Source organism: Perna viridis, chromosome 8 (assembly GCF_037379345.1).
Source record: "Perna viridis isolate PV_CMFRI_1.1 ecotype Kerala chromosome 8, ASM3737934v1, whole genome shotgun sequence".
Classification (NCBI taxonomy): domain Eukaryota; kingdom Metazoa; phylum Mollusca; class Bivalvia; order Mytilida; family Mytilidae; genus Perna; species Perna viridis.
Window position 1 is genome coordinate 5,503,931 of NC_142452.1, and position 14,820 is coordinate 5,518,750.

The 14,820-nt window shown below is 32.1% G+C and overlaps 1 protein-coding gene across 4 annotated transcripts in view; it reads left to right on the forward strand.

The window, feature by feature from the left end:
- LOC148609067 (dynamin-binding protein-like) overlaps positions 1-14,820 on the forward strand; it is a 35,875-nt gene that overhangs the window by 8,962 nt on the left and 12,093 nt on the right. For 3 of the 4 annotated variants that reach the window (XM_088542273.1, XM_088542275.1, XM_088542272.1), the window contains exons 4-13: positions 5,111-5,178; positions 5,720-5,764; positions 7,035-7,161; positions 7,934-8,175; positions 9,115-9,238; positions 9,526-9,617; positions 10,211-10,360; positions 11,659-11,764; positions 13,063-13,193; positions 14,046-14,150. In XM_088542273.1, coding sequence (XP_088398399.1) covers positions 5,111-5,178; positions 5,720-5,764; positions 7,035-7,161; positions 7,934-8,175; positions 9,115-9,238; positions 9,526-9,617; positions 10,211-10,360; positions 11,659-11,764; positions 13,063-13,193; positions 14,046-14,150 — 1,190 coding nt within the window. The remainder of the gene's footprint in view (positions 1-5,110; positions 5,179-5,719; positions 5,765-7,034; positions 7,162-7,933; positions 8,176-9,114; positions 9,239-9,525; positions 9,618-10,210; positions 10,361-11,658; positions 11,765-13,062; positions 13,194-14,045; positions 14,151-14,820) is intronic. The other variant, XM_088542274.1, reaches the window with a different exon arrangement.

Below are 14,820 nucleotides of genomic sequence, written 5' to 3' on the forward strand. Positions count from 1 at the left end.
CAAAGAACATGAGATAAAGGATACTACAGACACTGTGAAGTCAGCCTCATACATGTGTTTCTTGACCTACACTTAGAAGTCAATGGTAAAGGAAAACTTTTGACCAAACTTTACGACAAACATGATGACTTTTCATTCAGAATTGTCAACTTTCCTTTCATTTATAGCAACATTCCTTCGGCACCTGTATATGGAGTGTTCATACATGTTGTATCACAACTCATACATTATGCCAGAGCTTGCCGAAACTATGCAGACTTTTTGTATCATGCTAGAATTCTAACAAATAGGTTTCTGGAACAGGGTTACATGTATGTTGCTTCAAGATTGACGTCACCACTACAAAAGTTTAATGGTCGTCATCATGAACTCGTGGATTGTTACTGTGTATCCATCTGCACCATGAAAACTGATCTGTTCAACGTGTCATAGTTTTCCTTTCCCCTTTTGTCTACCCCAGACTTGACTCTTTATGAGCGATTGTTTCTAGAAAGCTTACCTTACCAGTGCACCTGGTCCCTGCTCCCAGTTTTTAGTGGAGTCCGAGTTGTTCATTTGCTTTTGTTACTTTGTATGTATGATTTTAGTTACTTTATGTTCTTTGTTGTGTATGCCTGTTTTCTGTGTCTGGTCTTTGTCCCTGGATTATATTCTTTTGATTTCCACTATAACCTTTGTTCCCTTGATTACTCTTACATGTACATGTGTACATGAATCTGTTATTCTTCTAGATATCAAATAGAAAATGGGGGTGGTCACAAAACTTTTTTTCATGTAATATTAAAAAAACTAAAATTCCCATGTTCACAGGAACAAAAACCTCTAGTGTTAAATGCAGTTTGATTTAACTTCTCAGCTGGTTTATAGCATTTCAACTTGAATAATAAGATTAAGAATAAAAGTTTATAGGATATCTATGTACATGTACATGTAAGTGTTGAAAAGTTGGCTGTGACTGCCAGTTTGCCTGCCAATGTGCTTTGGCTGTGACTGCCATTTTGCCTGCCAATGTGCTTTGGCTGTGACTGCCATTTTGCCTGCCAATGTACTTTGGCTGTGACTGCCATTTTGCCTGCCAATGTTCTTTGGCTGTGACTGCTGTTTTGCCAGCCAATGTACTTTAGCTGTGACTGCCATTTTGCCTGCCAATGTGCTTTGGCTGTGACTGCCATTTTGCCTGCCAATGTACTTTGGCTGTGACTGCCATTTTGCCTGCCAATGTTCTTTGGCTGTGACTGCTGTTTTGCCAGCCAATGTACTTTAGCTGTGACTGCCATTTTGCCTGCCAATGTGCTTTGGCTGTGACTGCCATTTTGCCTGCCAATGTGCTTTGGCTGTGACTGCCATTTTGCCTGCCAATGTACTTTGGCTGTGACTGCCATTTTGCCTGCCAATGTTCTTTGGCTGTGACTGCTGTTTTGCCAGCCAATGTACTTTAGCTGTGACTGCCATTTTGCCTGCCAATGTGCTTTGGCTGTGACTGCCATTTTGCCTGCCAATGTACTTCTTGCATAATCTGATTCAAAACATTTATAATATCTACTCAGATTTAACCTTTGTACAACACTAAGCAATTACTGAATTAAAATGCTTAACAATGTGGATAGATATTCCATACTTCATAAGTTGACATGTGGTACTTAGGAAGAGGAAGTACTTGTATCTGTGTATTGGATTTCATACATGTACATGTACTTAATCCAAAATATCATTGAAACAGAAAATTTATTAAAAAATATTTTGGTGTGTACATTGTAAATCACTGTATATATGTACATTTCTTGATATATAAACAAATTAAAGATTTTATTTTGTCAGCCATTTGCACTTCACTAATTGATTTACTAATTTATATCATCCCAGTTTGGGACAAAGATATAGGCAATGTACATTGTACATGATTCTTTCTTCCTTGAATATGTTAAAAATTTCCCACTAGAATTGATATGATAGGGAATACAATGCAAGTGCAGTGTGTCTATGGTAGGTCTTTTTTCCCAATAAGTTGATGTTTATAAGCAAATGGAAACTATATGGCATTCCTGGATTGCTATTGTTTGTGGCATTCCTGATTGGTTAAAATGTATTCCATAAGTATGCAGAGGCGGGCCAAAATTGTTTTTGAGGATGGAAGTTGAATATCTGAATTAGTCTATTGAACAAATAGTCCAATACAGGTTGAAACACCTTGGAAAGCAACATTAATACCAATTTCACAAATTTTCTGGAAAAATAATTTAAGTGCTAAATGTATTTGTACATTATTTCAGTTTTTATTGAGTATCTGCATAAAACACAAATTTTATGGTCCATCATTTGGATTCCAGGGTCATCATTCCAGAGGGGATCATTCATGTCAAACCCTTTATACAATTTGAAATGCATCCATGAAAACTGATTAAACGAGTCATGATGACCTGCATGTATAGAATTACGATCAACCACCTGGTGATTTAGGGTAGTGTGCTTGCCTTGAGTACTGGGAAGTTGTGGATTCTATCCACCACTGAGTCAGACCAAAAACTTTAAAATTGATAACCACAGACTTTTTTCTCCACCAGGCGTGGGATTTACATGTAAAGGGTATAGAGTGATGACTGGTTAGTTTTAAGTCAGAATAATGTATCTGAGTGTGGTCACATGCTGTGGGCTTTTGCTTCAGTGTGTTAGTACAATAAAGGTCTGGCTTGACATGTCGTACTAGCACAATAAAGGTCTGGCTTGGCATGTTGTACTAGGACAATAAAGATCTGGCTTGGCATGTTGTACTAGCACAATAAAGGTCTGGCTTGGCATGTCATACTAGTACAATAAAGGTCTGGCTTGGCATGTCGTACTAGCACAATAAAGGTCTGGATTGGCATGTTGTACTAGTACAATAAAGGTCTGGCTTGCCATATTGTACTAGTACCTAATAGGTCTGGCTTAGCATGTCAGACTAGTACAAAACAGGATTTGTTTGATAAGTCAAATATTCTTGTCATGAAATGCATGATATGTCTGCCATAGAACCAGGATTCCATATTGTTACTTAAGGAAATTATTACCTAAACTTTGTACATGTATATACATATGATGATAAAGTTGCATGGCATTTGTGCAAGGTACAATGTACATGTACTGTAAACATACCAATTTTCGTTATTTTCATGATTGACTGAAAATCATGAAAAATAGTACCCTCGTCATTGATTTCAACATTATATTGTACTAATAATTTTTTTTGGAAAGAGAGAAAATTAATACCCATGTATATGTTCACTTGACAGAATCAGGGAATATTAGCAATCACTAAAAAAATATGTTTCTAGTATTTGTCTAATATTCTGTCTGCTGTTCAGGGGACACTAATTTTGGATCTTTTCACCACTACAATGTGTATTAGACATAACATAATTATTGCTATTAAATTTAGATTCAAGTAATGATACAGCTCTCTGAAATATATCTAGATCAGAGTTTAAATGTATGGAGAGTGGCCAGAACTTTTTTTTTACCGTGATACAAGTACATTAATTTTGATTAACACTCATCATGCTGAATAATTTGAAAAAAATGTCTAGATTTCAAATTTTGTAAACTTATGCAAATTATATGCAAATTAGTTGCATCATGGCACTGATGCTATTTGTTTTATAAAGTTAGAGGTAGGTTATCACAGGATGGGGTGAGGAGGTGATGGGAGGGTCTGTTGGCATGTGCGTGAAAATGGGTATGCATGTTGCCTGAAAATGGTCATTTTTGATGATTTTTGGTCATTTTACACAGAATATGGTGTTTACCAAGGGTAAGACAGTGTCCAAAGTGCATTTTTCATTACAGTCATAAGTGGAAAGTCATGAGAAAAAAATTAGGCTTTTTTGCAATTTTGGACTCAGATTGGCCTAAAACCGAAAGTGGTTAGTACAATGTATATGGGGTTATAGTGGTAAGAGACATCATAATTCTATAAAAACCAGGTGAAATGAAACACTATGGATCCATTCACTTGTTGTTACAGGTCGATAATTGAGCCCTACCCCTAAAAATTCACACCTTTTTGTGGCCTCCTTAACTCATAACCTCTTGTTCAGCTGTCAAGTCCTTATTTTTTTTTTTATCAAACTCTGTATAAAATAGCCTCCTTTCAAAGCACATTCACTCTGCTTGCATATGAAATCAAATTGTGGTTTCCAAAGTTAAAAATAAAATTGCCAGAACCCAAAAATCAGAAAACAGCCCATCACGGTATAGATACGGTTCCCACATGGTAAGGGTTGATAAAAATGTACTATTGATATTTATATCCATGAAGTACATTCATAAGCTGTTTTTAGTATATAAAACAACTGGATTCTTTAACTTGTCATTACACATTGACATTTGAATTTTCCTCTTAGGTAATTACAAATTACAAAATACCTCTCCGGTCTTTATTGGTATTACAGGTGTTATATATATATATATCAATAGATAGATTTGTAATGTCATATATGTAATAAAACTGTAGGTGTAATACCTATATTTAAAGCATCAATCAAACAGTTTAAATATTGTGAAAGGTAAGGTATGTAGTACCAATTGGGGATTTTCTTGGTTTTATTTTCACTTTGATATTCAGAAATGGAAATATTAAGCTTTTGTGAATATGAGATAAGGTTTTAGACTAAAATATACTGATTTCTCCATGCATATATGTGAAGTCATGTATATGTAGGTACATCTTTTTAGGTAATACATGTACATTGCACATAGTAGTATACATTTGTATCTGACAATGATGAACTTATTTATTTACATGTATATGCATGAACCAGCATTTTATCAATTTATCTACATTGTATGAAAAATGTGATATGACATTTATAGTATTGTTTATGGGAAACACTTATTTTAATGATTTGGCTTATCAGGATTTTTTAATTGCAAAATAGATTACATCCTGAATTACATGTATATAATTTGGTAAGTTATGAACATACATAAAGGTAGGCTTGCTTTTGTGTGTAGCTGTTTCATATTAACAGTAATAAAAATGACAGGTAGTAGTTTATTTTGCATCAAACAATAAATGTTTAAAAATTTTTTATCGGTATTCACTACAAATATTAGATTACTATGTGTTTAATAGAGGACACCAACGTGGAGATTATTGAGGATCTTAAACAGAGGATCAAGGAAGTAGAAACAGACTTACAGGTAAATAACTACCATTATGCCCGACCAGGACTGTTGCCCTAACATTCCAATGGCATCAAAACCAGTACATGTCAGTCTGTGTTATTATTATGAGTTTTTGGCTTTGAATAAATCTATATCATGCTTTAAAATATACTGAACTTATATAAGAAGCCTGTAGAATTAAACTAAAATGTATTTTTTTTATAAAACAATAAAATTGTCACCCCTGCTTTACTGATATAGTATGCATACATTGAATGTTTTTTTTTACAAGTTTAAGTATTGTAAATTCCATGTGAAATCTCTTGAAATATCTATAATCACTAGATATCATAGTATGGATATTGTCTGTCTATCATGCACAGTCTTGTTCACATAAATTGATAAAAAAAAGTCCATGTATGTTTAAAACATGTTGACATGCAAGAAAGAGGAATACCTTCACTAAGTATTATGCCATATACAAGTTTCTTCTACTGAAACTGAAAGCTCTTCATGGGAACACTGAGAACAAACGAGGATATACATGTGAAATAATGCAAAACTTCAAATGTTACAGGCATTAATTAAAAAAAGAAAAGATTGCTATAAATATATAGTAGTGGTAAGGACACTTTCCATTTCTGATTATTTGGCATGTTCTTGAATCATTTCTTTGAAATATACATGTAATGAACCCTATAAATCTTCATTAAAGTGTATTGGTACTTTTTAAAACCTTCCAAAACTATATATTTTGACTAACTAACCACTCCTGGAGTCTCTGACTTATGAAGCAGCTGTAATATTTCTTCATTGTTTTAATTAATGACCTTAATTCCAAGTTTCAATGACTATTTTATGGACTAAAAGGATATGTTCTAGTTTTAATACATTATACATGTACAGGTACAGTGTGCATATTTTTACATTGTAACTAACTTTTAAACACAGATTTTGATCTTTTGGCCTAGTTCAGTTTTATCCTGTTTCTGTATACTTTTTAAAATATTAATTACATTGTTTGTCTTTTTAATTTGAGAAGATAGTTTCTGTACAAAATAATAGAAAGGAATTATAGCAAACTTCCAAAAAATTTTTTAAAAGTGCTAATAATGGTAATACCCAGTATGCAGAACTTTAAACAAAGAATTGCATTTTAAAGGTTTATAGGCTGCAACAAAATTACAATCTTTATAATGTTATTCCACTTCACGAAGCATGCTGCATTACAGTTCTTATTGCTGAGTCTGATATAGATAGATTATGAAGGAGTTGTTTCTTAGGTGAGAAAAAAACAAAAATTGTTCATTTTAGCAAAATTGTTGTGGCATGAAGAAAAGAAATCATAAAATCGTAGATCACTACTACAATTTGTTCTTATCATTTTAACTTGTTAAATTGATAAGATGACAACATTTTTATACTTCATATTAAATGTTTTAATCAAACCAAAAGTAGATGAAAACTTGTTTGAATGTGGTAAGCATTTATTATTTTATTATTGTGCAATAATTGCAATCTATAGAAAACATGCTTAAGCATTATTTTGAACATGTTGGAGTATTTTAGTCAAAGTGCAAATGCTTTACAAAAATAAACAAGAACACAAAAACTGATTGGTTTTGTTATTTTACAACATGTATATTTGAACTTACATGTTGATTCAATGAATTTTGTAATAAGATATCCCCAGACATAGACGAAATTAACATAATTTGAATATTAAATCTGTTTAAACTCTCCAATATACCCACTTATATTGTATATTGAATGATCCCTTAACTTGTAATTAGACAAAATGTATGCTATGACTGGTTGATTTATATTAACTGAATGAACCTCGTATTACTATAAGGCGATTGTTTGTCTTAATAACTGATCTTGTTTTATAGAAATATAAGAAATGTAAGGAAGAATTAGAGTTCTCCCAGAGAGATGATGATCCGGAGAGCCATGATAATATTGAGTTCTATACTGCCAATATAGATGGTCTCACCATGGAGTTAGAAAGTCTTAAAGGTAACAAAACTATATTGTAGCCAGTATTATTGTTTACTTCATTGGGATCTTGTCAAACTGTCACCCATTTTCTCTTTCTGTCTGAAGCCAGAATAAAATCCTTTACCAGATACTGAAATACTCTAAACTTAGTCCTTTTGAGTGTAAAATTTGTGGTTTTAGAGTACTCCATTTAGAAAAAGCAGTTCTATATTCCAGCAGTTGCATGCTGAAAGCTCTTTTTCCTCTATAAAGGAAGGATGAAAGTATTTCTGTTTCTTGAAAAAGTATTCAGAAATTCAAGCATTGACTAAACCTTGTAAACATACAGGAGATATATTATTTATAATCTTAAAACTTTGTAATGATATTATTCACTGGCAGTTTTTAAGAAAGGTATTACATAGCCATTTGTGATAACTTTTCATACTATCTACTCTGTCAGTTGATAAGGTAGTTCGTACCTGTGACTATAAATGACCAGCATATTCTGCTGTTTATTGGCTAAATGATAATTTTTAGGAACTAGTTATATTAACAGACATGTGCTTCGACCCAATGTAAATAAGAAACTTGGTCAAATATCTTTTACTTAAGCCACCTATCTTTAAAATTGATACTGTAAACACATTTATTGTGGAAGATTCTGTCAAGTGCAGTACAAAGTTTTGTGGTAAGGACATTCGTATGTTATAGTGTTTATACATCTATTTTGGGATACTTGTTTATCCAAAACAGTGAAAATAAAAATACTTATATGTGCAATAATATAATGAAGGTAAATCTCTTCCAGAAAATCTTCACAAAGTTCTTCCTAGTGCTGAACTGGATGAAGTGGCAAAGCAAATGGAAGAGGAAGAGCGACTTAAAGAAGAAGAAAAGAGAAGAGAGGAGGACAAAAATAGGGCAGAAGAGGAACGTAAGAAGAGGAGAGATAAGAGGGAGAGAGTGATTGAAGAACTAATACAGACAGAGAGAGATTTTCTACATTGTTTACATCTGTGTATAGAGACATTTATTGGTACATCTGACAAGGTAAACATTTTAATGACAATGTTGTATGACAACTAATTAATACACTTATTGTAATATGATTTACTAATTGAATAACCTCCTGGATGACTTATAGGATTTATATATCTTTTTAATACTATCTGTTGCCAATATTCAGTGGAGTAATTAGTAGATACACGTTGCAAATAAGGGGAGTATTGATGGGTGTAATGTAAATGTAAACACAACTGAAATATAAGTCTGTAACATAGTTAGACTGAACCATAGTATGGTAAACTACCTTCTATCTCTTAGTCCACTTGTAATTCAAAAAAGGTTGAGGGATATTTAAAACTTGATGAATTGTTGAACTTGTCTTTCATTGTTTTCTGAATTTTGTTAAAGAAAAAGAGGCTTTGAACACAGATGAAAGCAACAGTCATTTTATGTGCTTAAGCACAGTTGTTTGTTTTGTGATATCAAGAAACTATCAACTTCCTTTAAAATAAGTTCAAAATATTTTTTCTAGAGTTATAATTATGGTGATTTAAGGAAGTCATATTACTTATTCATAACTTAAAGAAAATATTACTATATTTGCTTTATAGAACATAGTAATAAAAATAATACATCTCAATACTTTAATAGTCAGATCTCATGCTGATTATTTTATACCTTGCCATACAAATTGGCCAGGTATTATGTGATACCCTCTGAAAAGTTGTGTGCCTGTCTCTCTCTGTTAGTCCCTTGACAGTTTCCAGATAATAACTTGAGAACAGATCAATAGATTTTTTTTTTAAACTTTGTGCAGTTGTTAGGTATCATGAAATACAGGTTAAGTTCAATTTTCAGCAAAATTCAAAATGTAGTTTTCAAGTTACACCATTTTGAACATGTTGCCAACCCCCTTTTTTTCACTTTTATGTGATGGTATCATTTAATGATCCATTAATTCTCTATTTTCACATTTTATTTCAGCATTTTGATGTTGATGTAGAAGCTGTGTTTGGTAACATAGAAGATGTAGCTGATGTGTCACAAAGGTTACTCACACTACTGGAGAATGCTGTCAATGGCAAGGACTTTGAAGAGCAGCTTCTGGGTAAGTTCTCCAATGGCAATAGATATATAAGTGATGTTTTCTGTAAATTGTTTGTAGTATGTTTCTGTCATTTTTTCATCGGTACCTTTGAACCAATGATGGATTTTTATACTGAAAAAATCACTTTACAGTGTGTTCATTTGACTGTAACAGTGATGTGAATTAGATAAAATGCTTGAGGTCTTAGGCAAAAAGTGTCTACAGAATAATTTAATTGGTAAATGAAGGAAGTTGGATTTATTTATACTTATTTCTGAACTTTATATTGTACATGTATATTTTAATAGGTCCTTGTTTTACCCAGTTATGTGAGGATATGAAGAATGCCTATGCCCCATACTGTAGGAATCATGATGAAGTTATTGCTGTGTTAGAAAAGGTAAATATTGTTAAATATAAACCTATGTGTGGTAAAACCCTTATTGTAGTATTTTTACAATGGTTAAAATTGTTCATTCTTGATATTGTACAATATGCATCATACCTGCTTCAAGTATTGTTAAATTAGGATAATATATTCAATCTAATGGGCAGAGAAATATCTACTACGATATATTCCAAAGGTTTGATTTTTGATGGTTTGTCAATGCTTTCTTACAGAATCAGTTCTTGAAAGGATGGATATCCTACAGTATTAATGTTTTAAAATCCAAATTTTATTGTTTGGATTTAAGAAATAATTGATTTGATGAAACTGCAAAAGCCACAATAACTTTTTCCTTTCTTTACAGTTTACACTTCTAGCACAATCATTACCTATAACTCCTTTATGTAATACAATGTAGTACATTAGGAAGAGCTTCACAGATTTTATATGGCACTGTGTGTATGAAGACTCAATGAGTATAAACAAAGTGATATGCATTCATAGTAAATATTCTGTAGGGAACATCGTTATACATGTAAATGTTTACAACTTGTAGACACAGACACATTTCTCACATGAATAAGTTGTATGTTTTGTTATTGCAGTACTATGATGATCCATCCATTAAACAATACTTTGACAAGAAATTAAACGAGCTACGAGGCAAGATTGTTGTGTTTGATTTGGAGGCTTTATTGATTAAACCAGTCCAGAGAATTCTGAAATATCCCCTATTACTGAACGAACTAATCAAGGTATTGTTCTGTAGAATAAAAATCTGTATATATTTGTTCCTTTCTGCAAACGTCATAAACAAGTAAGGTTTGGAAATGTTTTTGTTTTTTTCAGTCTTTAACTTTTATTGCCAGGATTTCAACTTCTGGTAATTTTGTTGAGATTTTAAAGAGTAACCAAGGGAATGAAGATTCTAGTGGAAATCAAAAGAATGTAATTCAGGGACAATGACTAGACATAGAAAGCTGACACTCAACAAAGAACATAAAATAACACATACTAAGTAACAAAAGTAAATGAGAAACTTGGACTCCACTAAAAACTGGGAGCATGGACCAGGTGCATCAGTAGGGTTCTCTACTTTTCTAGAAACACCTGCCAAGTTAAAAGTCAAGTCCAGGGTAGACAAAAGAGAAAAGGAAAACTATGACACATTGAACAAATCAGTTCTCTTGGTGCAGATGAATACACTTTAACGATCCACAAGTTCATAATGAAATCAATAAAATTTCTGTAATGATGACTTCAATCTTATAGCAACGTAACCCTCTGCCAGAAGCCTAATTGCTAGAAGTCTAGGCCAGTAAAATAGTCTGCATGGTTATGGCAAGCTCTGGTATAACATGAGTTGTGATATGAAAACTCCATACGCAGGTGCTGAAGGGATGTTGCCACAGATGAAATGAAAGTTGACAATACAGAATGAAAAGTCATCGTGTTTGTCATGTAATTTGGTCAATAGTTTTCCTTAACCGTTGATCTATAAATGTAGGTCAAGGTATGAGGCTGACTTCACTGTGTCTGTTAAAATAATTACAAACATTGAATCCTTTCTGTGAATAAAATTTGTATGATGATTTTTTTTGTTACATCATGAGTTGTATAACATTCTTTGTAGTTATTGTTTCACCTCCTGTTATTTGTATCTTGTATACATTTTTTATGGACACATGTCATCTAGTTTGTGATCATAGTGATGTTGTGGTATATAGTGATGCTTTCCTATATAGTGATATTGTCGTGTATAGTGATCCTGTCGTGTATAGTGATCCTGTAATTATCACAGTTAATGTCATTGTTCATAGACATTTAGTTTTAGATATAACTTGAGTTATAAGTTTATATCCATATGAAATTATTTTTCAAGTTATCATAATTTGGCACAGTCTTCTGTGGTAGTATTAGACTGTTCCTAACAGAACATTTTTATTTATTTATTTTATTGTACTTATGTGACAATGTGTATTTTACTATACATGATGTTTTAATGACACTGGTTTTATCAATTTCGTGATGTATATTATAACTTAAATTTTAGTCAACAGAGGATAGCCACGAAGACAAGGTGGAGATACTGAATGGTATCAATGCTATGACAGATGTAGCCACTGCCATTAATGAGTACAAACGAAGAAAAGATCTGGGTAAGCTACAAACAGTACATCCTTCCATTAACAAACTGTTGTGTTTTGAAATTGTTCTGACATGGTTACCTACAACACTAAATTGTAAAGGCATTTATGATCTTAAATTATTTTTAGAAAAAAATAGAACTTGTATATGTTAGTGACTTTATTTTATCAGTAGATATGTTCATTATAACGCTTAAGTTCTTTATTCACTATGTAATCATGTCATAAACTGTCAGTATTTTTTTAAGTAGTAAGTTTCCCTACTTTTGAGAAGATTTCTAGATGTGCATTGGTTAGGGTTAGGGAGTATACACTGTCTTGATTCTCTCCCTTTGCTTTATCAACTGCTCAGTATCTTCTGCAATCTTGGAATTTGAACCAAAATATAAGATGTACAAATGCTGAACCATAGGGGGGATTTATTTATGTTTAACAAAATGAATCCCAAGTTTTGATTAAAAGTTTGGCATTCTAAAGTTTTATTATTCATGTTTGAATTAAGAAATGAATCACAGATGTGAAACCCCATTTTGTCATTTTTTTACCATGGGCTGGTCAAATTATTTTACCCTGAACAATAGGGAGGAGTTAAGTATTAACACAAATAATCAGCCCATGGTAAAATAATGATAAAATGGAGTTTCCATGATTTATTTTGATTCTAATTGGAGAAGTATTTTTTTTTCACATAATTGTGTCCTTAGGTACATGTAACCTTAGACTTCTGCCATATCCAATTTTTTAATTTGGTGAACACACACAACATGACAGAATTAATGCATTTTTAAGGTCACAATGTTCACACTTGGTCTTACATTTTACAATGTTTGTACTGAATCAAATGTCAGAATGAAAATGAATTGATAACCAATACACATTCAGCTAGCTTACATGATCAAAGAATTCATGGGAGGTAATTTACACAGACACTAAGCATGCACAATTTTACTTGTACTACTCATATGGAAAAATCTCCATGGTTGTAGTCTCAAAACTTTTTAAAAAAAATTGTAGTGGAACATAAATAAATAAAAAGAAAATATTTTATTTTAAAGTTATAAATGTACTATAAATGTATTATTTTTTATGGATTTTTTATTCTTTTAAATCAACATGTACAATTTTGTATCAATTTGTGTTCCATAGTGTAAAGTAATGGTATAACTTTTACGGGTTTACCGTACATTAAGCCATATTTTTCCTTTAAAAAACAGTACTATGCAAAATATATCTCTTCAGTCACTGAAAACCAAGATCTGCCTCCTCCTTAGAGAGTTTTCATTAGTTGTCTTAAATTGTTTTGATTTCAGTTTATAAATACAAAAGAGAAACGGATCAGTCTCTTGGTGACATGTTGTCTAAAATGACACTACATTCACTGAAGAAGAAAGGAAGCAGATTTAAAGGGAGGTTATCCACAAATCTTGGCATTGCACCTCAGGTAACTGAGTGTAAGACTTAGTATTCTCAAAACATAAAAAATAAGTTAAGTTCTTTTATCTTCATGTATTAATAGGAAAATAACATAAATATAATCAAGAGTGCTGAAAAATGCCCAGATTAAACGAGTTCCATATTTGAGTTAAATTTTTAAGCCTTCCTGGTAGGAATATCCTATTTATTCAATAGAAGGAAGGCAGGAGTATCCTATTTATTCAATAGCCTTCCTGGCAGGAGTATCCTATTTATTCAGTAGACTTCCTGGCAGGAGTATCCTATTTATTCAATAGCCTTCCTGGCAGAAGTATCCTATTTATTCAATAGCCTTCCTGGCAGGAGTATCCTATTTATTCAATAGACTTTCTTGCAGAAGTATCCTATTTATTCAATAGAAGGAAGGCAGGAGTATCCTATTTATTCAATAGAAGGAAAGCAGGAGTATCCTATTTACTCAATAGATTTTCTTAATAATTTGTTGCTTTATGGGACATGAAATTTATAGGCAGATTAATATTTTTGTTGTGAGATTTTAACAGAGGAAAGTCAAAGAGTGAAATTACAGAATTTAATTTACACAGTGAATTATCAAAATTTATTAACAGCGAACATTTGATCCATGTAATGATTAAGATTTCAAACACTTGTTAGGTAAAACATTTTTTGTCTGCTTGACCTGATATTGTATAGAGATGTAGTATTTAAACCATGCTGTAAATAAGTATTAAAAAAAATATTTTCATTTTAATCACAAGAATTAGAATTTTCTCAGTAATCTATAACAATAGCAAATAACAGATGATCAATCAACCAATCAAATATAGACTTAAAAGTAGGTGTATCGTGGTTTTTCTAGACAAAAGATGAAGACTTTGATAAAGTTGAAACCAAGTTCCGAGAGATGGAGAAAACAGTGAAACTCTTCACTAAAAATGTACAGACCTATGTGGATCAACTACAGGTAATTTAAGGCAGGTTTAATCTGTAACAGAAAGTTTTTAACTAGAGTGGTCTTTTTGATGGCAACCCAAGTTCTAGTACACTTTGGACAACTTGTCTGTGAGCCGAGTTATTCCATTTATTTGGATACAAAATTAGTTCACTTTACATTCAATTTGTTTTTCTTATTTGGAACTATTCAGTCATTAAGCCTGCACTAAATTCATAGATTTGTTAAACTTCGAATGGATGTAACTTACTGTAACATTGAAGTCAGGCTGTTGGTGCTTCTGATGTAACTAAATTAATGTTCATTACCATTATGAGGACTTCATCATCTATTAGATAAATATACAGTGAAAAGGATAGGTGTAGACTTGTCCATAAAAATTGTCTTTAAAAATGTGTAAACGTCAGGACTGATCAGTTAAGCTCCTCTTTGTAGGAAAAACTTTCACTATGCTAATCACTTCTTTGCTGAGCAGTGTTGATAGGAGTACTATTATCAAACCTGATATATTTCTGTTTTTTCAAACCTGATTTTAACAGTTATGATCCTTGTTTTTGACTTTGACAATGTCCACTATGTTAGTGTTATAAACTAATTATGTGTACTGTTACCATTTAACCATTCCTGGCCGTGTCACACTAAAGACTTTTGAATTGGTATTCATTGCTTCTCTGCCAATCAC